Below are 24,878 nucleotides of genomic sequence, written 5' to 3' on the forward strand. Positions count from 1 at the left end.
ATGAGAAGGAATAAAATATATATACAGAGGTGTAGACAGGAATGTAGTATGTATAGAGGAGAATAATATGTACAGTTACACACAGAGGTATAACAGTTTGTTACAGTATATAAAGGTAAAAGTATTTGAATTCAGTTCAAAAGGTACATACACTATATGCAGTCACTCAGTTAAGACAACATTAATATATAAGTATTTTTCACATAGCTGATTTTATTCAAACTAATCTTTGTCTTTAGATAAAAGTCAAGCCATGCATTATTTATTTAAGGGCTGTAGTTTAACCTTTCTGCCTTCTTCATGAATCTAATGCCACCTGGTGGAGGTAATCACCCACTGCAATGTAACCATCACATGAAGGTCAAAAAGGGTGAATTTGACAACAATGGCACCTGAACAAAAGGCAGCTCGCTGAATTTACATGTTCGCTCAATGTCAGTTAAATGTACTATTTGTGGTTTCATATCTCTTTGTCTCATTTCTCTTCCCCTTTGTAAGTGAGGTTGTCCCCACAAATGCCACATATCAACAGCTGAAGGTGTGTGTATCTTACGTCTAATACGTGTGTGTGTATGCGAGTGCTTGTGCATATCTAGGGCGATCTTTCCTATCTATTTTTACAGCTGGGCTGCGCAGCACAGTGGTTAGGGAGACGTGTCGATGGCGTGGCACGAGTGCTCTTTAGGTCTACAAAAACAATGACAGTCAATAGGCCAGGCTTTTCCACCACAGTTTAACTGTTGCCCATCACACCTGCCAAACCTCACAACTTTAAACACGCAGCAGAATGGTCTGTTTGGGTCGGTGGGTTACTGTCACAAATTTCTATTCTACTAGAGAGGGGATCAAGCTATATCAAACATTTATATATTACTAAATAAGATACAAAAAAACAATCTTTCACAATCACAATTCAAGTGATAATAAATCCAAGCCAAATATTAAACTGAAATGAAATCTTAAAGCAAAAGTCTGTAACATAAATAAAACACTTAAATAACAGGTTACTCACTATGTACATTGAAACAATCGTCGCTATAATCATTCCTCCTGTCCATACTAGCCGTAAAGAGATCCCTTCCTAACGTGATTCAAATGTAAGAGATGGGGGACAAAATCCACAGTCCTCATTCTGTGCAAAAACACATTTCAAAGTTTAGCTAAAGCAAAAAAACAAGGCTTCAGCAGTCTAAGTTAGCCAAATCAAGTAGGGGTGTAAGAAAATATGAATACACTTGAGTATTGTGATATTATGTTTTGTGATACTGTACTGATCCTCAAAAACACTATTGCTATTTAGTTAATAGTTTACATGCAAAGATTTGTGGCAGACAGTGGCTCAGATTGCACAAAAAGTAGTGTTATGATATTAGATGTTTTATGCATATGGCAGTGTGTTCTTTATATGGTAAATTAACTTACATTTATATAGAGTTTTTCTAGTATTCTGACCACTCAAAGCGCTTCACCCATTCACACACACACACACATTCATACACTGATGGCAGAGGCTGCCATGCGAGGTGCCAACCTGCCCATCAGGATCTAATCTAATGCACAACCACACACCGATGTCACAGCCTTCGGGAGCAATTTGGGGTTAAGTAGCTTGGCAAAGGATCCTTTGACTTACAAACCATCCAAATCTGCTCTTACTCGACTCCAACCGATCTTCCAACCGATTAGTGGACAACCTACTCTACCTCCTGAGCCACAGCCGCCCTATGACAGTTTTCCTAAAATTTGATTTAAAGGGACTATTTGTAACTTTCAGAAATGCTTCTTAACAGCGACACCTGTGACCGCAAAATCAACGAAAGTCAGCGTCGGGCTCGCGCTTGCTCGCTCTAAATATACCTGAACGAGCATCGCTCAAAACAGTGAGGTGACACACGTCAGCTAAAACCACAATATCACTCTATATTTCAGCTGCTTGGCAGTAATGTTAGCTGACCAGATGAAGGTCTCTCCATGAACATGATTTAGATCTGATCTTAGTGTTGGCTTTTCCTGCCTCAGCGCAGGCTGAAGCAGCGGGGCTCTGCAGCGTGTCTCCCTGCTCTCTCCGCCAGCAGCCGGAGAGAGCAGAGGAGACACCGGCACCCGGTCGGTAACGAGACGATAACATTACTCGCTGAGGAGCTCCGTCACTTCACAAGAAACGGGAAGCCTCTGTTGGTCTGGAGGAGCTGCAGCATATATTTCTGCACAAACGTCCACTGTACATTCACTAGATATTCTCAGAGCTAAACTAACTCTTCTGCAGTGTGGAGTGAGCGCGCGTTCACGTCTAGAGGTGGAGCGAGCTGAGCGAGAACGCGCGCGCTGTCTGAGTGAAGGCAGGCAGGCAGAGGAGGAGAGGCAGTGGCCACACGCGAACGCGCATGTGTGGCGACTCGCTACATTTATACGCTTAAAAAGTTACAAACAGTCCCTTTATAAAAAAAAAAAAAAATGATGATGCGTATTGTATCGCCAGATTCTTGCCAATACACAGCCCTAAAATTAAGCTGGCATCTTCTAAAACGGACTGTTGTCCTTCACTTACATTGGAATAACATTAGGAAGGAATCTCTTCACAGCCAGTATGGACAAGAGGAACGATTACAGCAATTAACACCCTTAAGACATGTGAGTAATGTTTTGAGAAAGACTTGAAAAAGTGTGAACTTATCCCTTATCTGTACAGTTTGCTGTTTAGCAACTGTTTAGGTCACTGATGTAGGGTGAGGAACCCACAGTTTTGCATTTAGCAGATTGTCTAAGTCACTAATTTTATCTTTTATCGTTCATGTGTTTTTTCTGGTTTTATTTTCCATCTTATGGTTTCATGTGAAGCACTGAGTGCATGTAATGTCGTTATTGTTAAGCACTTTGAGCTGCATTTCTTGTATGAAAGGTGCTATACAAATAAAGTTTATTATAATTATTATTACTATTATTAATAAATAAATATACATGTTGTTGTACATCTGAGACTCTTATAGCTAAAAAGGAAATACATAAAAGCTATGTCTAGCCAGCGCAGATTGTGGTAGGGCAAAGCAAAGATACTCCTAGTTTTGTCCCGGCTAGAGGTAGTAAAATAAGAAACTGGCAAGTCAAAAACAGTGAGTATCTTAAGATAATCTTACATTACTCGTGCCAGTTTATGAGCCAGCTGGAAACAAGACCGAAGCGCTGCCATCATTAGAAGCACTTCTTATTTATTTCTACACCAATTAAGTTCTTGGAACTGACTGAGGGTCACATCTCGCTAAGATTCACATTCTTACCGCAGCATCAGCAACCAGTGAGAAAAACACAAGAGGAGGAGATGACAAGTTTTACTTCCCCATGTTTTGTACATTACAAAATGGAAATATGAACAAACGTGTTCCTGAAACGGCTTAAAAAAAACGCAATGCCCTCTGCAGTAACCGAGAAACTACATATCAGAAATGTATTAATTTCTTGAAATCTTGATGGTTATATAGAGGGAGTCACTGAAATGTCTACTTGAACTGCATCATAATTACCACTTTATACAAACCTTACACTCGACAATCAAAACCACAATTAGCACCCAAAGCAGACACATTCATTATCTCTCCGCGATTCATCACACAGTTAAAAATACAGGCCAAGTTTCCACTACATGCGGGCATGTTTGTTCTCTTCTTTTTCTGTATCTCACAGGATCTCAGCAGCGTGTGACCCTCAGACCACCCCTTGCTTCGCTATAGAGTGTGAGAAAGCCCTGAGCTGTGGGAAGCTTCTCAATGCTCCTCTTTCTCAAGGGACCTACTTTACTACTGTAACAGGTTTTCAAGTGGCACTGTGCAAAAGTCACACTGCAGCCGACTATGAGAGGCAATACCCTCAACTCAACTTCCTGTAAAAAGTGGTTAACTGCACAGCTGTGAGTTAAGGAAGGAATCAGGCCAGCAGACCCCAAAAAAATCCCACAAATGAACCCCTTAAAAGGGTTGTAAAGTATATGGTTGGACATGACATACAAACAGATGTGAAATAGGTTAAGTAAAGCCAAAACAAAGCAGCGGTATTTCCATTGAAGTGGAGTTTCAGTGTATAGCAGAAAGTAGAACATGGTGGTGTTTGATGGGAGAGTGTGTGTGTTTGTGTGTGAGGGGTTGGGGTGACATAACAACATCACAACAAGTTCACAAGAACAAACTGAGACGAACCCCCAATTATGAGTCACTGAGTCATTGTTGACCGTGCTTACATCTGAGCAGCGTGGTAACATTTTGTTCGTGAAATGTGTGGGTGCACAGAAACATGTCAGTAATGATAAAACTGTTGTATAGATGGTATTGGTAGGACTGTGTGGTCTTGTGGGGGGCAAATCTGAGAGGCACTCAAATAATGTTATGGCAGTTTCTAACTGGCAGCAAAGCCTATCAAATCGTCTTTCTGCTGGTGACATTCACAGCCGCTTTACCTCGCCATCAGACCGCCCTTCCAGGCAGGGAACTGAAGCCGTTATATCACTCTCTACAAAGCCACCAGACAACATTCACTAAAGCAGTAATTTTACCTCACAGAACACGGGAGAATTTGACTCACCTAGTTTAGTTTATTTAATTTAGTAGTTCAAATAGCTTACTTTGGTAACCTACTTTTTGCAACAGCTGAGTGGGCTTTTCAATTTGAAAAAAAAACGGAACAGACTGCAGATGGACCTGACCTTTAAATGCAAGTATGTGACCACAATTTCTGGAGGAAAACAATGAACAGTGTTCCCTTTTATCATGCCATTGCTTCTTCTGCATAACAGCTCAGATATTATCATCCATTGTTGACATTTTAATCATAAAATGCAGGAAGCCAGCTTGACAAGATGCCTGAATTAAAGGTCAAGGATAAGTCTGGCGGCAAAACACAGTTTTCTTTTGGCGACTTTTCCCCAACATGGCAGTGGGCAAATATGCTTGCTTTATGCAAATATATGTGTATATTTATTAATGGAAATCATTTAACAACACAAAACAATGACAAATAATGTCCAGAAACCCTCAAAGGTACTGCATTTAGCATAAAAAATATGCTCAAATCATAACATGGCAAACTGCAGCCCAACAGGCAACAACAGCTGTCAGTGTGTCAGTTTGCTGACTTGACTATGACTTGCCCCAAACTGCATGTGATTATCATAAAGTGGGCATGTCTGTAAAGGGGAGACTCGTGGGTACCCATAGAACCCATTTTCATTCACACATCTTGAGGTCAGAGGTCAAGGCACCCCTTTGTAAATGGCCATGCCAGTTTATCCTCACCAAAATTGAGTGTAAGTTTTGAGGGTTATTTAGCCTCCTTTGCAACAAGTTAGTATGACATGGTTGGTACTAATGTATTCCTTAGGTTTTCTAGTTTCACATGATGCCAGTATCTTCACTTCGAGTCTGCTACAACCTAAAAATCGCAAATTGTGTTAATGCGTTAAAGAAATCAGTGGCATTAAGACAAATTTGAGTTATTATCGCGTTAACTTTAACAACCCTACTTCTTTCACTTTTGTCAGGCACAAAGACACAGAACAGCTCTGTAAGTGGCTGGCAAGCAAGACACAGACAGACCAAGAGATGCACTGCCAAGCTAGCTAGGTCAGCAAGACAGACATACTCGAGAGATGACCTGCAAACTACATCAACTTAACATTACTGTTATTTGCTGACATCAAACTTGGAGAGAACAAAAATGTACCTGATTGCTGTTCCAACAATTCACTCTCATGGTGTTTTTTTTCCTCCTTTCGTGACCAGAATAATAGTTCCACTTCATCCTCTCATCGATGTTGTAAACATTGACACTCACTTTGTCACGACCCTGAGCGTACAGGGTGGCCAGGCCTAGCAAAAAAAAAGAAGAAAGACTCATTTTCATTATGAAACAGGCTGCATTTTGCGTAAGCAACAAAATACAGTGTTTCTTTCTGTTGTTTTAATAAATAATGGTGAATATTATAGTTCAAATTAAAATTTGGTTATCAATGCTTTTATTTAGGATTAACATGAGTATTGCTGGCGTCCATGCTCATGTTAAAATGTCCAACTTCACTTAGCCCCCCCCACATTGAGCTTCACAACGGCTCTTCATAAACCTATTGGTGACCCCACGGACACTACGTCCATATTCTACTGGTACAACACATGACATCCTAATGACATCAGCCCAAGCGTAACAGCAGGTTTGTTTGGCATTCCCTTAAACTCCTGGAAAGTACTGAAACTAAAAACAAAATCAATGAACAACAACTAAACTAATACAATACTTGTTTTCAATCAAACAGGAAATGATGGAAAATGTAGCAAAACTAATGCTAACACAAACAAACTCTAGATAGTAAGTGCTTGCAATTGTACAGATTAAGATGAACTACTGGCTAAACAAACCAATGACAAATATGGTTAGAAATACATAAAAAGTGTAAATAGGACAAATAAAAAAAAATCAAACAATACATTTGTGATCTGTCTTAAAGATTGATGTCTTCCGTATGAAAAAATGGACTGAGTGCCACAAGCAGGCTGAGAAATTAGGTATTGAAACTAACGAGAAAGTATAATACGAATGCATTATTGGTTTGGGGATATTCATCTTTTCATGGGATTCTTTGACGATAAGAAAAGTATAATTTAAAACCAGCTGAATTCTTTAACAAAGGCTCACGAGAAAGACCCACTGCATCTATATTTTGGGTAAAGCTATGAGCAGCAAGGTGTTACTCGGACAATTTCCCATACGAGAGAAATGTAAATGAGACAGCCTTTAATCAGCTGTGCGATTCCCTCTCTTACAGTAGTGTGACTAAACTGGTCACTGTATTGTCATAAAACCAACAGGACATTTACTGCCCGAGATAAATCATCCACATACAGAGAAATCATCTGCAACATGCAGTCAGGATGTGGGTGCTGCCACGCAATGAGAAAGTATTGTGGTAAAACATTATGCAGGCATACCATTATATACCACAATGCTTTCCGAAAGTTGTGAGTTGTTAACAGTGAGTCATCCTCAAAGAGAGCAGATGCAGTCAGTACTGAACAATACAGTCAGTCAAAGCTGAATAACTTAAAATATCAGTGCTGCATTTATTAATTAACCCTTAGCTGCATCATTTGACATTTTTACTGGATGGCATAACCTTTATAAATACACCGTCTTGCTTCTGCTACAAGTATGTGCCCTTCCTGTGTGTGTGTTTTTGAAATCGCATACTTTTTCTTTTTTCTTTATAGTATGTACTGCAGCTGCCCTGACAAAGTACATTTTGTTGCATGCAGTATGCGTACAATTCATACAATTCAACTTTGACCCTCTTGCTCATATATCCGCTGCACAGAGGATTGTAGGTCAGAATAGCCAGAAAAGCATACTGGCTTGCATACTGCAAAATGCGACCGGATGCAGTAGGACATCCTGGTATTTTTGGTATACTGCATTTGACATACTATGTATAGGTACAAGGGCTGTCAACAAATATTCTAAATTCGAAAGTATATCCGAATTGACAAAAGAAAATTATATTCGAATATGAAAATTAATAATCGATTCACAAGTAGGAAACCTTCAGGTGATCTCCCTCCAGCCAGCTACCACCTTGTTTAGGTTTTTGTAGTGAAAAAAAAGGTATCGTATAGATAACTCCTCATTTCAACTTCACCAATCAGCCGTTCCTCGTCTATTGTGGTGCTCTCAAAGCGAGCCACAGGAATAAATAGAAATAGGGCGTCCGACAAAAGTTCAGCTCTTCTTGCTGTGCAGTGCTGCGTTGGTCACGGCCAGTTAGGACACAGTGTCATGGACATAGTGCGCAAAAATAGATATTCAAATAGTTCGAACCTATGTGTTTTTTGTAGAACAAATATTCAGACGCCATTTTTACCCTAATTGGGACATACTATATCTTTTTTTCTGACATACTAAATAGTATGGTAGTATAGGTATTGGAACATGTTTATGTGTTTACTTCTCATCAAAAACCATCAAACTAATCAGCAGGAATCAATACAAGCACATATACGTGTTACTATGTCTTTAAAAATCTGTAGATTAACTTTTACTGGAAGACCAACCTGACTGTTGGAACATGGCTGACTGTGGCGTCTGTGGTTACAGTGAGTCAGAAAGAAAAATCTGCTGGAGTTTTCTAAAAACACAGAGCTGATATCCCCCCCTCTACTGATCTGAACAGCCCCCACACTCAGCAAACCACAGTGAAATCTTCAGCGCAAACTGCACAAGAGTGATCGTGTACAATGTCGTGTGGTTTTCCATTTTGGTGGCATTGTTTAGTGTGGTGGTGCTATTCAGATCAGGTCTCTTCACCACTTGGTGGGGTAGAAGCTGTTTTCATGCCCGGCTATCTGTCTTCAAAATGACAGGGCTTGAAATAGGAGATGGCCAGGATGGAAGACGTGGATCGTGATCTTACGGTGGCGCTTCTTGCATTGACCGGAACTTGCTAAGGTCTTGAGGGGTTGGGCAGGTTTGCAGCTGATATTTCTGGTATTTTCCAATGACAAGATAACTTGTTGCAGTTTGTTCCTGTCCTGTACACCCAGACAGTTACTGAGGAGGTGAGGAAGGTGGGGACATACTTGTAGTCTGTAAGGCTCCAAGACTTTCATATTTAAAAAAATGCAAGGATTGAAGATACAAGAAGATCCCAGATGCTAAAATGCTATCCAAGGATACAATGGATGATATCTGGACGAGTGAAGATGGATGGGAATTGCAAGAGATTGACGTGACATCTGAGTTGCATTGTAGTTGACAGCATAGAGCCAACTGAAACAGCTGAGAAAAAGAATTAGAACTCATTGGTTTTAAGGCCAACATAAAGTCTTTGAAGTGTAGTTTTGAAAGATGAATCAATGGACCAATCAAAGTGACGGACCATGTGAAGCTGCCATAATACATCCATGTGAGTGAGGAATTTTGCCTTCACAAATTGGGCAATGCACCGCCAAACAAATGGCAAGAAGTGGGCATGGCTCACATACGCCCGCTCACTGCTTGACCCCTACTAAAATAGGGCCAAGGGTTTTTCCCTTTTAGAACTAATGGTACTAGAGCACACTGTCAACCATCATACCAAATTTGAAGTTCCTAAGTAAAATAGTTTCCGAGTTCTGCTCCAGAAACAAGTGTGACACGCAAACAGACGGAAGGACACGCAGAGCGCTATATACCCCCGACTACGTTGTCGCGGGCATATAAAAAGTAAAATTAAGTGGTGTCAAAGAAATGCGCATTGTGTTGTGACCAATGATGACCCTTTAAGTAATTTGTCCAATTTAAAAAAATCTTGAAAAGCAAGAATGCAACACATAACCTTAAAGTTCATAAAGCTCCCATTTGGCAGCATCCTATATACATTGATATGGGGTTAGACTGCCCCATTCATAATCCCTCCTTAAATTTCATTGTGGGCACATTTGCAGTAATACGGAGGAGGAGTTACAGATAGGTTTCCAGTTGGGCTTTCAGATTCAGCGAAAAATAATTTTTCCATTGAAATGAAACAAGTCCTTCATCTGAAGAGACGTAGTAGCCACGAGTTGCTATGTTGAGCCGAGCAACTTCGGAGGATGTCAATAATGCTTTATGGTGCAAATTCAAATTACCTCACTAAATAAACATTTCTAATAACATCTCTCATTTATTTCAGTTTTTCTTATTAATTCAGTCTGATTTATCAGATTTTTATAAGCTATAGCCTACTGCTCACCAATAAATTGTATTTTTGTTTGTTTTAATGCAAACTCCCATGTAATGTCTGTTATTGGCCAGGTGTTTTCAAAGTGGGACCATGTGGGGATTCCAAGGGGTTCCCCAGCAAAAAGGGGAATCATTTATTTTCACTATGGTTGACAATGACAGGATGTACTCTGGTCATTTGTTTTGTACACTTTCTGTAAAACATCGAAAGGCAAAAATCCTATCAGATGGAGGACAACATATTATCAAATGGGGGGTCTGCGGTCTAGTTTGTGTCAGTTTAAGGTTCCTTAATGTGTGAAAAAAGTTTGGGAACCACCAATATAGGCTATGCTGTAACTAAAGCTTAGGGTTGCACAGATGCACTGTTCTGCAGGCAGTGCACGGATGATCATGTGAATCGATGTGCAGCAGTCTAACCAAACAATAAGTAAGTAGGGCAGTTGATCCAAAGTGACTCATTTCAGTATCACCTGTTGGTTTGATCGTAACCACACTGCCGATCAGTTTCCACAGTATTAAACAGACAGAGAAAGCGAGGACACAACGCGATTGGCTGCACGCTTTCAGTATATTACACGCGTCACCCTGCAGCTCCTCTCTCTTCAGCACCGCATGTTGTGATTGACAGGTAAGTGCGCGTTAACATATACAAACTTTTTAATACATTTAAGTAAATGATCTGAGTGCAAACTCTGTGCGTTACTGTGTGTTGCAGAATTACAAGAAAGTCTTCTCAAAGTTGATCCTGTGTTCCAGATTCATCCCACAAAGTGTCATCTGTTTCATTCAGGTCAGTGCGGCGAGTTGAACACTGTAACGATCTAACCTGCAGCTCTGACTCGGTTTGTGGGAAACATTAATGCTAATAATCAATCTACTCACTTACTCAATTTTACCTGAGGTTGATCGTAATCAAAATAAATCTGACGACGCGTCATTGTCGTCTTTTCTGTATTCAGAATCCTTTAAGTCTAATGCAAAGTGCTCCACTATACTACACATGGTAAAATCCTGCAGCAAAAAAGTTTTACTCGAGTAAAATGTATTTTAAATGTAAAATGAACGTTCAACTGCAGGAAGCAAAACGTACTTTTGTGCTAAAAAGTATATCCAGAATGGCTTGTTTCATGCGTAAAGTTATATTAGCCTATTTCATTATTATTAGGCCTCATAATGCATTAACTAATATGCAATATTTAATGTTGTATAGCTGTTATTGGGTAGTATAATATTTCAATGAATCATTCCATTAGCTAATTTATTTTGTATAAGGGGCTAAAATCTGAATATATAATGGACTAACCTAGGTAAAATGTTAATATTATAGTACCTCAAAATGAGATAAGATAAGATCTGTTTTTTATAAAATAAAACAAGTTGTTTAATTAAAAATGAAATGAGTGTTTAATTGAAACTTTTGATGGCCCCCAGTCTAGTGCCATGTCCACCTCGAGGAGCCCTGCTGCTCCGTGCCAGCCCTCCTCCTCAGACGAGAGGTCTGGCGGCTACATGGAGCCTGACCCCGGCCTCCTCTTCCCGGTGACCCGGTCCTCTCTGCTGGCTCGACGTCTCATTCGTCTCCGGGCATACAGCAGCCAGGCGAGCAGCCCTGTTACGCGCCGCAAGAGGGAGATGATCCCCACCGACAAGAAGGACTCCAGCTACTGGGACAAGCGGACCAAGAACAACGAGGCGGCCAAGAGGTCCAGAGAGAAGAGGAGGCTGAGCGACCTGATGCTGGAGAATCAGCTGCTGGCTCTCAGCGACGAGAACGCTCGGCTGCGAGCTCAGATGCTCAGCATGCAGTACCACGGCAGTCTGAGAGCAGAGAAGAGCAAAGCTGCAGCTGTTTCACCCAGACCTGCTCACTCTCCTGCACTCTTCCAGCCTGGACTCTGGAGCAACAACCCAGCTTCTGTCCTGGGTGTGAGGCATCAAGAAGCATCCGGCTTTGGCTCAACTAGAGGTGCACTGTTAAGAATTTCCCAGTAAAATAACAGTAAAGAACTGATGGCAGCAGGGTTGCCTTTATGTTACTGTAAAATTAACATTATTATTATGTCGCTGAAATTTACAGCTTTGTATTGTTAATGAAAAATACTGTTTTTTGTATTAATTTCACAGTATTTTACAGTTAATTTACTGTTTAAAGATACATTATATAGCACCTTTATTCTACATTATCTTACTGATTTGTTTTAATTCACTATTTAGGTTGTATTTTTTACATACATTTTAATAAACATTATTTTTGCCTAGATGAATAGACTTAGCAGGTTACAGACATAGGAATAGTCACACTAAATACAATTAAAGGCACTTGTTAGGAAAAAGGCTATAATAGACTTGTTGACACTTTTCCCAAAATGTCTGTCTATAGCTGCACTACAAGCACAGAATGCAAACCAGAACAACATGTGAGTGAAGAACAGAGCTAATTCACTGATTTTACAATCATGTACAATGTACAAGCCTCACATGTGCAGATCAGGTCCCAGAATTTAAAAAATATTGCATGAAACGGTTACTGATGATACTTTAGACAGTTGATCAGCAGTAAAGTGCTGTTTTTTAAGAAGCATTATAGTTCAGTAAAAAAACGGCCTATGAGCGTAATTTAACAGGTTTTCTTTTGTATTCAGTCCTCTCTCCTCGAGTAGTCCTGGATGCAGGGAGGTCAGAAATGGATGCTCAGCGACAGGTCTCCTCCAGCGATGACATCCACAACTCCACCGATGCATCTTCTTCCATCCGAGCATTTGACACGCTCCACCATGCCTCCATCCTGTCACCCAGAAACTGGCTGCAGGTGCCCCATCTTAATCACTCTGCAGTGTGCAATAACTTCCTGCTGCCTTGGCGGTCTTCCTACCTGGCCCCACCGGCCGTCTACCCAGGCCTGCCTCTCTACATACACGAGGGGAGACAGGGCCAGGGTCTGGGTGTGGAGGCAGACATGCAGGGGGGGTTCAGGAGCCGGTTCAGCAGCACACCGGCTTGGCCGTCTCCCCTCGGGATGCACCTCAGTCCTGATGGACGCTAACAGGACAGTCTGACTGTCAAAGTTTAGCCATACTGTCTATTTTGATGCATATACTTACTTACTTAGTCCTTGTTGCGCCTGGTGGCACATAGGGCAAGGACTAAGGATCTCTACTCATCTCTGTTGTTTGCCTTCTTCTCAATGCTGTTCCAGCTGTATCCTCTCGTCTTCATTTCTCCTTCGATGGTTCGCCTCCTGGTTGTTTTGGGCCTCCCTCTTTTGCGTTTTCCCTCTGGTGTCCAACGCAATGCCACTTTTGTCATGTCAGCAGATGGTTTCCTTAATACATGTTCAAGCCAACTCCATCTTCTTCTTATCAATATTGCTTCCATGTCCAAGCACCGTGTTGTTTTGTGTAGTTCATGGTTTGTAATCTTCCTATAGGCCAGAATATCCTCATGATCTTTCTGAGGCGGGTATTGTGAAAGCTAGAAAGCTTGCCTATGTCTCTTTCAGTCATTCTCCAGCACCATGTAGAAGTACAGATAGTACACAGCTGGTGTATAACTTTATGATGCATATAGATTAACAAATTAATTTTTTTGTATTATGTCATATTTGCTCGGTATAGCCTATAGGTGTATAAACAATATTTTAATGCAACCTACACTGTAGATTTACTGTCTGACTTTCTGTGGTTTCAAATGTGTTTTTCTCAGCGGTTACATTGCACGCACAGACCAGTGCTGTCAGAAACCCTCTACGCTTTTTTTTTTTTGAAACAATAATGCAGCCTATTTCAAATCATTTATCAGTTATATTGATATAAAAGAAATAAATAAAACAGCTGGAGATAATAAAAAAAAAAAGTCACTCCTTTTCCATTATTTTGGTCATGATTTGGTATATTAGATACATACATTAAGGTTAAGATTTTGACCTTTTCACTGTTTATCTGTGGTGAGAAACACATCAGCAACTGAGCCAGTGAAACTATGTAGTTGGTGACTTGGTATTCCCCTTTTATTTATCCACACTGTGTGATTTCCCAGCAGCCTCTGATTCAATGGAAAACCAAACGTTGAACCGTTTATTTTGTAGGTTAACAGCTCTGTATGAGACATCATCCTCTCTTGCATCTGGCTATGCCATTCTGGTGTACTTAATTCTTGTCAAAGTCTGCAGGATATCAATACAATTACAATTAATTAAAATGTCATATCATAGCTCTCTGCAAGTTGTTTTTTTTTTTTTTTAGCAAAGGTTAGATAAATGAAAGACTAATTGATAATATTTTAAAGGCCCAAAATGGCATTTGAAAAATAAAATAAAATGAATCCCAAAGTTTTAAAAAAGAAAATACCACGATGATCCAAAATATAGTAATCTCCTGAATATTTACTGCAGTTTATGTTAATTTAAGACTATATTTATATAAGGCTGCATATAGCAACATTGGTACAACACTGTGATCAAACCTTAAAGCTTTTATTCTGCTGCATGCACTGCAGGGAAATCCATCTAAATTACATAAAACAGTAGACCAGGCTGATGAATTATTACAAGCCAACCATTACATTAAATGTTTTGTTTATTGCTGTTGTGACAAAAGATTTCTTTAAAATGTGTTTATGGTTATCATGTCATTTCTGAAGACATTGTGTAGTGGCCTCGTTAACAGGTGGTGCGCAGTCTGTCAGGACCTGTTCCCGAGGCCACAAGCAGAGGGCGCTACAACACAACATTAGTGGTAGTTGAGTGAACTCAAACCAGTGGGGCTATTGTTTCCTAAAAATACAGTTTAAAAATAAATAAATAAATACATTTCTGCCTCTCCCGTATTTATGTATATATTTTTTCTTGTGGGATAAAATGTGAACAAGCTTAGAAGTAAATTAAGTAAACAACGTTATTTATATTTATGTAACATTTACACAGATTTTATAGAAAACAATGAGTTCGAACAAAATTTCAAATAATGTGAAGAGGTAGCAAATCCCAGATTTCTAAGTCAAGGAGGACAAAACACTCACATTTCACTTGTTTTTAGAAGTAGAACAATAGAAATATGCTTTGGCACATAGCCTTCAATTCAGTGATACACACGAGGGCAGCTGGATCCAATTATTTTTTAGAACGATTTGTTTTTGATATCAGCTGGTGCATTAATGAGACGGTTTGACCCCTGAATATTCAACACAGTCTCACGGCAGTTCGTGAAATAGTCACAAAATTAATTCTATTTGATTCGTGTACACAGACACGAATTGCCCTTTTTTTCCCGTGATGCTCAGCATGCCTTTCAACAACATATTTTTTGTGCGTTTTCCTACAAATGTCCAGCAACATGTGACACACATGTGTCAATTACCGCTCCAGTCTTTTCTAAATAAAACTAGTTAGGTTTAGGAAAAGATCACGGTTTTGGGTTAAAATAACACCAGAAGTGGCGTTACGAATATTTCTAACCCCGTTAGAAAGGAAGGCATCCTTTTTTTTCAAAAAGGTTCTTTAGCATTCTAAATGAAGCTTAACAATTTACAGGTTTTGTGCACAATCATTTGTAATATAACATACCTTGAGCTTGTCTTCACAGAATAAAACTAAAATGTATTTCATGATTTCTGCTGATATGTAGGAGCTTTGCAACAGGACATAAAGAAGACACTGTCTGATTAAATGGTTCATCTTAATTTGGAAATCAATTTCAACACAAAATGCAATATGTCAGTCCACTAAATCATCAATTCCGGGTCATACAGTTCGCAAATATTATTCTACTTTGTTTAATGTCAAATTTTGTTGAATTCAAACAGTTATGTAATATACTTTCTTGACTTTGTCACAGTTTCATCCATCCCTTGGACACAACTGACATTTAGATTGAAAACAAGTCTAAACATACACTAAAGCTTGAAAATGACTTTATAGACGTACAGGTTAGACTGCGACCTCTTTGCCGTATAACAACAATAAAAGGTCCACATGGACCTCCGGTGCATATTTTTTAACATTAACGGCTAAAGCGCATCACAACAGGAAGCAAACATCTTACTTGTCTACATGTGACGGTGTCTATACATAGAAATGGGGGGTTTGAGATACAATTTCCAGTCACGACAAAAGTGTGTTATAATTCCAATTACTGTACAAAGTTAATTTGTCTTCCTATAATGTGTTACAAATTGTTTTAACGTGTGTTGCAAACAGCAGATCTGTGAGAGGAGATTAAATGTGCAAACAAGTAGTCGCAACTTTGACATCTACGCTGATAAGTGACAAACAACTTCTCCTTTTTTTCTGAGAATCTGAGGTGCCAAAGATTTATTTAACACTCACAGAAAAATGTCAGTCACTTCACTCATCTCAGTTTTGCTTTAAATATCTGAAAGACACATAACTGATATGAGTGATATATTTTTACTGGGTGTTGAGGCTTAGTCTCCTGTACTACAACTATTTGTAATACTTGTACTACTACTACTACTACTACTACTACCGCTGCTAAGTTTTTTTCTGGAACGAGGCACGAGGTGAGCACCTGACTTCTAAATGTCTGTGTGGAGGAAACATTGAATACTACACAACACATCATAATGCAGCTACAGGTAGGGCAGCAAAATTAATCAACATTTTATTGAAATCGCAATATGGCCTACTGCAATTTTCAAATCGCAGGATGAGGAGGATTTGTTCGAGGTGAAATGTGTGTCAAAATACCATTTTAAATTAAATATTGTCGTGCTGCAGAGGTGTCCTGGCCTAATCATTTTAATATGTTTTTCAATTAAAAATTGTCATACCCTCTTATATCGCAAATCCTATCGCAATTGCAATATCAGTCAAAACAATAACAATTATATATTTTTTTCTAAATCGTGCAGCCCTTGTTGCTACAGTGCAGAAAACAACACAGCAACACACTGCAAAGACAAAACAAATTGATTTACTTCATGAAATACTGGTGTATTACCAAACACTACGGTGTTAAATGCATATCCATCTGCAATACAATACACAAAATATCTCTGTTTGAAACTGACAGCATAGTTGAGACCCCTGTGTGGGCAACCCACGGACACCACAACACTATCAAGATCAAGGGGGGACCAGTCAGATACTTTCCATGTGACAACAGAGGTGGACAGTCTGAGTTAGACAGGAAAGAGTGAGAGAAAGCAGACAAGGGGAGAGGGTAGGACTGAAAGCAACGAGACATTATGAGCCCCCATCTGCTTGTATGTGCATCAATCTCATGACGCAGTCTCTAAGGAACAGTTCACAGCTCTAAGTTAGTATATTAATACTGGTCTGGGTGAGAGCGAGGTAACTCTGAATTAGGTCGTAGGCACCTCTGCGGCAGTTCTACATACAGCAGTTGAAGGTAAGGCCTCAAGCTCATTTTCACATCTAAAGTGGTTATGACCATGTATGTAAACAGCTGATGGATTCAGGGGAGGAAATGGTTTGGGTGTTTGTAACCAGAGGGTTTTTACACATATACTATCATTATATTGTGCTGAACGCAGCACAACAACCCAGCGTTGTATGCTTTGAAATCGTTGGTCAACTCGGTAAACATTTTGGAATCATCAAACATTTCTCATGTTGCCAAAATACAGGAGCAAGTGACCGGGCTTTTCGGTTCATATTTTTGTTATATATATATTATCAAAACAAAATCAATTAATTCAGAATAGATTACCAGAAAATGTTACTCTATTATCTGTCAAGAATTGTTTGAGGAAGAGGAAGTGTTACTAGATAATTCAGAAGGACAGTTTTGGACAGGGCGTGTTTCTACTGTAAAAGTCCTTACAGTAAAATGTTGCTAATGTTTTTATAAATCGACCAAAGCTCGAATCAAGTAACTGAACTTTTTAAATATATATGTAATCAAAACAATCAAATTGTTATGCATGATATGGAAGATCAAAAGATATTACGTTCATGAGAATGGTGCAGACGGACAGCCCAAAAACATGCTATCACATAGAAATTCCCAGATGCTAGATAATATGTGTGTAGGTCTTCATACATTTTATAAAAGCGACACATCTGTGCAAGAAAATGTGGTTTCGAAAGATAACAAATGAGGATGTCCCAAGCCTCTGCAGCGGATGCCCGTGCTTTGTTAATTACAGCTAATGAACTTTCAATGAGAGTAATATCCCTAAAATGATTCAATCATCGATGGAGGCTCAGGGGAGAAGCCATGAGTGTATTATGGTCTTCTTATCGGCAGTTAAACCCGCAAATATGATTTTCCTGAGGGCTAACCTGGTGTTATCACTGAGGGCGTAGTCATCATTGAGTAATAATAATAAGCTGTTTAGGAATTGGGAATTCTAGGATATTTTTCAAGCTTAGACCAGAGTTTAGATACAGAAGGGCATCCCCAGAAAACATGAGGGTATGTACCAACAGTATTCTGGCTACTTTGAGTACAGTTTGGACTATCTGTGAGCTTTATTTTTAAGCGCCTGTATGGTGTGGCATAACATTTATGCACAAACTTACAGTGAATGAGCTGATGAGTTGGTTTGTGATGAGATAAATATGTTACCCCAAATATTGTCCCAGTCAAGTTCATGGCCTTGTCCCTCGAGGTCACAGTCATTTTTGACTATCTTCCATATACGTGAGGTAGAAGACGTAAAAAAATACCTTTCAATATATCAATGTCCAACACAACAAAAACATTTTTAAGTTAACATTTTAAGTAAAGTGGTATTTCTTGGCCTGCTATTGTATTGTACTTCATCACACAGGTGTTTCAACTCACCCATCTGACAGACAAGTTACAGTAATGTCTAGAGCTTTCATTACATCACATCTAACATGGATGGTTTTAAGTGCAATCTAGATGTTTCCAAAAAACGAAGTATAAATCAACCTCCTATAGTGGTAACTATGTAAACCACAAGTTTCATCACAATATAATTCTTTGGACGATAATACAATATTTGCTGATATCACAAAGACTGCCACGCTAAGATTTGTATTCGAATTCAATTCAGGGGCCTGTGATGGATATGACATGATAACATCTGCCCATTTTACTCAATCAGTTACATTTATATCAACTCACTAAAAGCAACTAAAATATGATTTGACAAATTTGATGATCCAGACATTTAAATGAAAAACAATCTATTATTTTTACTAAAAAGAACAAATATAAAGTGGGAATTTCCAAATAAAGGATCGTTGATCATTGACTCAATATATCGATCCAGATCGATGCATCGTTACATCCCTAGTAACTATATATACTCAGTGGCCACTTTATTAGGTACATCTATTTCTCATTATTACATACTACATTCCTGTTTACACCTCTGTGTACATATATTACTTCTCATCATGCATATATATACTACATGTATAGTATTGTTACATTCAGTTTTCCCATCTTCAACAAAATTGCATTACAAATTTACATTACTTTTTTATATTTACTTATGTTTATATCTAATCCCTTTCAACTGCACCATTTAATGTCTTAGATTATCATTTTTTATGAGCATTGCTGAAGGAACCTAATATTTTCATTGCCAATGACTGCTTTGCTGGAATTGACAAATGACAAGTAAAGCACCTTGAACCTGTATAATCTAATGCATTTCAAAGCAGCAGCTCTGCCATAAATTCCACCTTGACAGTTTTTGTTGGCACTGTCAGGAATGTGTACATTTAATTAAATGTTTATTATTGAGATTGCAGTTTGCAGTGATGTGGTACTGGACTATATAATATTGAGAGGTGTTCCTAATGAGAGGGGCATAATATTAGAAACACCTCTCAATACAATGCATCTATTACACAACCACCACTAACACTAACATACAATTGAATTAACACCTCTATGATAGGCATCACAAAAGTAAACGTTATGGCAGAACAGTTGTAATCAATTGGATTGTACTAGATTGTACAGATGTACGTAATAAGGTGACCACTGAGTGTAGATTATTGGGTATAAGGAGGAATCTTGTACATGACGTCAATATAAAGCACCATCATACAATATATGATTGTAAAAAACACATAATTTAGAAGACTTCAATAAAAGACACTGTCCACCCATCCATTCATACATGATAACATTGACGGCTTAGTACCATACTCTCTGCATAGACGTGTTTCCTCTTTGCATAATGCCGTAAATACTTTGATTACAGTTTAATTTACACGTATAGTCATCAGTTTAAAAAAGTGAAGGTTTTTATGGTGCTTTCCATTTACTATGTATAAAGTACGGGTAAAACGATGGTGCTATAAGCATTGGCCTTCAAGGAATTTATGCGTCAACGGACAATTCAAGCCAAGAACTGCGGCAAATTCTTTATATTCCCTCAAGAGAGTATTCATTCACTCATATTTCCACAATGGCAGTTTACAAGACACATAAACATCGAGGTGGAAAGCCACAAAATAGGGACTGACCAAATTCTCCTCCTATGGGTATTTTAACAATAGCTGCCAGGGTGCATAGCAACACAACAGCAGATGGTATGGAGTATGAGAAAACGGATAGACGCAAAAAGAAGAAGTTTGATAGTTCCTTACTAAAAAGCAGGCTGGCTATAATTAGTCAATAAGAAACAGGTGCAAATGCAGCAGAGTAGAGTAGAGAGCAGGCTCGGCCTCAAGAGAGAGTTCACTCAGGAACCCTGTCTTTTTTTATTTTCTCTCTCTCTGTTTCCCTGTATGATTATTGTTTTCTCTCTTCCTGCTGTTGCTTATTTTGGGGTTTGCGAGCAGAGTATACAACGCTTAGTAGTCTTTGTGCCACACACAAATATGCAGGTGTGCATGTTCTCACACAGACAAACAAACACACCAGGGCTTCGGGTCTACGTTCCTCACTGGGCACAGGCTTGAATATTTTTAACCTGATGTGCGTTCTCACCATCGCACACAGGGCGCATGGCCCCTTTGAAACTTTTCTTTTGATGCCTCTGTCTCAGCTTGACTGTCACGTCTAAATATGACTGTACGGTCAGTGAATATGCTGAGAAGTTGCTCTAAATGTGAATAACAGAAATACAAAATGAGAACTTGCCAACTAAACAGGACACTGCATGATAATATTTGAGGTAATAGACTGAAGTAATGGTTTGTACTTTGGTTCCTCATGTGGGAAATTCTGAGTGACAGTTTATTTCGCAGCTCATTTATGAGTTGTTGCATGTAGCTGCTTGCATAAAGCAGTGTATGATGTATGAACTTATCTGCTATAGTGCTGTTTGCGAGAATAAGGTGTAGGGGAAACATCAATGAGTTAAAAGGTGTGTGTGTAAGCTCAATGTGTGCATATGATTGCATGCACAGAGGCTGGCAGGGGCTGACTGTGGTTTCAACAGTGTTCATCTTTCTTGCACAGCTTCCCATTAAACCACCAACAAACCCCCGCGAATGAAAGAGACGGTGTTGAAAATATGCTAATTTGTTATTCAAAATATCTTCCTGTTTGATTTTACCTCCTGCCTTATGTGACAAAATGGACGAGCCCTTATTACTGACTGCCTTTTCTTCCCCGCAATGTAGAAAAGTGAAGTGAGGCAAGTAGATAAAAGAGATGGAGAAAGGGGGAAGTGGTGACTGGGTGGATAAGTCCATCAAAGAGGAAGATGGGGGGGGGGATAAAGTGAGAAACACAAAGCGTTGTTAGACTCAAACTCGACTTAAGAATGGGCTTGATGGTGAAAAACTGTATATACAGTATATCATTTATATATGACAAGCTCAATTAATCACCTCTCCACTCAAGTGAACCAAATGCAACGGCAACTGTCTGGCTACAAAAAACCTTAAAATGCAATTTTGCAACTAGGGCTGTCAAAGTTAACGTGATAATAACTTGTTAACGAAAATTTGTTTTATTGCACTAATTTCTTTAACACATTAACGCAACTTGTGATTTTTAGGTTTGTAGCAGGCTCAGTTTTAGCTGGATACTGGCATCATAAAAAAACAGAAAAAGTAAGGAATCCATTGGTACCAACCATGTCATACCAGCTACTAGGAGGCTAAGTAACACTCCAAACTTACGCAAAATTTTGGCAAAGAAAAACTGACATGGACATTTTCTTAGGGGTCCGTTGACCTCTGACCTCAAGATATGTGAATGTAAATGGGTTCTATGGGTACCCACGAGTCTCCCCTTTAGATACATGCCCACTTTATGATAATTAAATGCTGTTTAGGGCAAGTCATAGTCAAGTCAGCACACTGACACACTGACAGCTGTTGTTGCCTGTTGGGCTGCAGTTTGCCATGTTATGATTTGAGCATATATTTTATGCTAAATTGCTAAATGCAGTACCTGTGAGGGTTTCTGGACAATATTTGTCATTGTTTTGTGTTGTTAATTTATTTCCAATAATAAATATTTACATACATTTGCATCAAAAAAGCATATTTGCCGACTCCCATGTTGAAAAGAGTATTAAATACTTGACAAATCTCCCTTTAAGCTACATTTTGAACAGATAAAAAATGTGAGATTCATTTTCGATTAATCGCAGATCAGTACATTATCTATTGTTTGCTGCATGAACTTATTGTTGTTAACAACTTTATATAACAGCATATTGATTATCAAACACATTCTTCTTTGTCTGCTTGTTTCCCGTCACATTTCACATGTGGTCTAGATAGGTAGGAGGTGAGGTGTGGTCAGGAAGGGGGTTTTAGGTACGACTGAGTGTGCTGTCGGACCCTCTGCAGCTTTTCGGAGAGATAAACCACATATGCACAGACTTACAGTATTACCGCAACTGGTTTTGTCATAGACTGGCAAGAGGGTCCTTTGGTGCTTTACATGGCTCACACAAACACATAAGTGGATGTAAATTCACAAATCAAGGTAGATATCATAAATATTCCCATAATCCAAGATTCTCTACAGCATTTATCATCTCAGCCCAATCCAATTACATTTTTACAATGACATTCAACACCAACTCAGTCTCAGTAGTTGTATTGTTGCTGCTATAAAAGGTATAGACTTCTCAACATGACTCATTGTTGACATTTTCATTATTTCCCCCCATAGCTAACAGCTGTGTATATCACAGACTCCGGTCATCACTGCATTCACAAATACTACGGTGCTTTCATCGAAGAAAAACCAAGATAAGAAGAGGTAAAACGCATATCAGATAAGGTTATACAAGAATGAAGTACCTGTATTACTCAACCTCCCACACGAGACTAAAAACTCTCCTCTATTCCTCTTGATTTCAGGTCTCAGTTGGTTTTCATTTATTTTTCATCTTCTGTACCATGGAGTCCCTGTTGTCACCTTTTCATGGAGGCCAAGACGGCCATATTTTACAAGTGGAAGAGGAACTGGTACGTAAGGGACCACGTCGCAAAAGGGAGTTCATACCTGAGGAGAAGAAGGACGACCTCTACTGGGAGAAACGTCGGAAGAACAACGAGGCAGCCAAACGGTCACGGGAGAAGAGGAGGATGAGCGACTACGTGCTGGAGACTCATCTCATGGCCCTGAAAGATGAAAATACCAAGCTTAGTACTGAATTAATGGCCATCAAGCTGCGCTTTGGCCTGGTCCACCCTGCAGGCTACGCTGCTCACCAGAGTAACCAACTGCAACACCATGTCCACAGCAGCACCCAGCCCACAAGCACACACCACCAGTCCCTGCAGAGAGACTACTACTGGGGTGGCAGAGACTCCTCTGTTATGCCGAGACACCAACCACCTCACCCTGTCTTCATCCCTGCATATGCCCTCCATACCATGAGAGGCTATTCATATTTGAACACGCCTACAGGCTCTGGCCTCCTCGCTCCCCTTGTCCTCCCTCGAAATCTCCTGCCCGTCCATTCACCCCATCCGGGAGCTCCCCTACTGAAGCCTATTCCTACGAGAGCTGCCTCAGATGAGGAGGAGGAGCAGCAGGTTCCAGGGGTGCTGTCCTCGTCCTTCCGTCCTCCACCTCGCAAAATCACCTCCAGAGAAGACAGAAACTACTCTCCAGTAAGACAATACATGTCCGACTGACTGTCCAACACAGAGGGGTGTGTCTACTTGTACAGACTGATTGACTGAGAAACAAATTAAAGAGGACCTATAGAGTGCTACAGGAATGAGTCCTAAAACCTGGAAATGAGTTCACATTTTAGCACTTTCGGTTCCCTTGTCTTGAAGTCAAAAGGTTTTTAGTTAGATGCCTGAAATAAGGTCTGTGATTAACACAAGCTTAAGAGATTTTAACATTTTGTTCTACAACATAAAATGCCTCAATACATACCCCACTCGTGAATTTTGAAGCCTTTATGTGTCTTAAAAAAGGCGGTTGCTAACAAATGACTAAATGAGACTACTGAACGTCATCACGCCGACTCCGCCGCCTTTACAGCCTTTACAGCCTTTACAGCCTTTACAGCCCTGTGTATACTTGCATTCATGCGACCGTGGTGTAGTTCATTTATAGTCTATAGCTTTTTACTTCTGGCGATTGTATTAACACTTCAAAAATCATAAAAGTTGTGTTATTTTGTGAAGATTATCTTGCTGAACAAAATGTGTAAGTATCATAAATGTGTGTTTGCCACAAAGCTGCAATAATCCAAAACCCAGTGGAAGAATCCCATTAGCTTTTTGTCGAGAGAACCCAAGGCGATGCTAACTTCCTGGTTGGCCTACAAAAATATGTCATCCCTGCAGCACTCTATTATGCTTTTGTGCCTATTCCGTTTCCTTTAGTGTGTTTTATACATTTTTTGTCCATGTAAAGTGTCTGCAAGGTTACAAATCCCAAAGTCTACGCCAAAGAGAGTTATTCTCCCCCACAGAAACACTGCTCCTGAACTGCCTGAAACACCTTGCTCGGTGTGAGAAAATAAGAAAAGTAAAGTTTTTTTTGAACATTAAAGCATACAAGTATGCACCTGGAAATCAGCATAATATATCCTCTTTAATTTCTCTTTACATACTGTCAAAAATTCCTGCTGACACTGTAACTTTAAGAGCTCTATTTCTGTGAATTAACGGTGCATATTGCATTCAAAGGAGTGGAAACCTCCGCACTACACTTTTTGTGTCACAGCACACGTTGACGGTTCTATGTTGGATGATTATCATTCACGCTACGGCCACATGAAGGACATTTCACCCATAAAAAAGG

General features: G+C 39.4%; 3 protein-coding genes across 6 annotated transcripts in view; 2 read left to right on the top strand and 1 right to left on the bottom strand.

Moving 5' to 3' along the window:
- atp8b3 (ATPase phospholipid transporting 8B3) overlaps positions 1 to 24,878 on the bottom strand; it is a 61,640-nt gene that overhangs the window by 29,722 nt on the left and 7,040 nt on the right. For 3 of the 4 annotated variants that reach the window (XM_037770981.1, XM_037770982.1, XM_037770984.1), the window contains exons 2-3: positions 23,115 to 23,233; positions 5,707 to 5,852 (exon numbers count right to left, since the gene is read on the bottom strand). The gene's annotated coding sequence lies outside the window, so the exon portion shown is untranslated. The remainder of the gene's footprint in view (positions 1 to 5,706; positions 5,853 to 23,114; positions 23,234 to 24,878) is intronic. The other variant, XM_037770983.1, reaches the window with a different exon arrangement.
- si:dkey-172o19.2 (nuclear factor interleukin-3-regulated protein) lies at positions 10,451 to 13,911 on the top strand. Its single transcript, XM_037770985.1, has 3 exons — positions 10,451 to 10,522; positions 11,164 to 11,698; positions 12,375 to 13,911. Exons 2-3 carry the CDS (start codon positions 11,173 to 11,175, stop codon positions 12,773 to 12,775), a joined length of 927 nt encoding a protein of 308 aa, XP_037626913.1. The 5' UTR covers positions 10,451 to 10,522; positions 11,164 to 11,172; the 3' UTR covers positions 12,776 to 13,911.
- nfil3-4 (nuclear factor, interleukin 3 regulated, member 4) lies at positions 16,890 to 24,423 on the top strand. Its single transcript, XM_037770986.1, has 3 exons — positions 16,890 to 17,099; positions 22,779 to 22,868; positions 22,970 to 24,423. Exon 3 carries the CDS (start codon positions 23,009 to 23,011, stop codon positions 23,750 to 23,752), a length of 744 nt encoding a protein of 247 aa, XP_037626914.1. The 5' UTR covers positions 16,890 to 17,099; positions 22,779 to 22,868; positions 22,970 to 23,008; the 3' UTR covers positions 23,753 to 24,423.

This window comes from Sebastes umbrosus, chromosome 5 (genome assembly GCF_015220745.1).
Source record: "Sebastes umbrosus isolate fSebUmb1 chromosome 5, fSebUmb1.pri, whole genome shotgun sequence".
NCBI lineage: Eukaryota > Metazoa > Chordata > Actinopteri > Perciformes > Sebastidae > Sebastes > Sebastes umbrosus.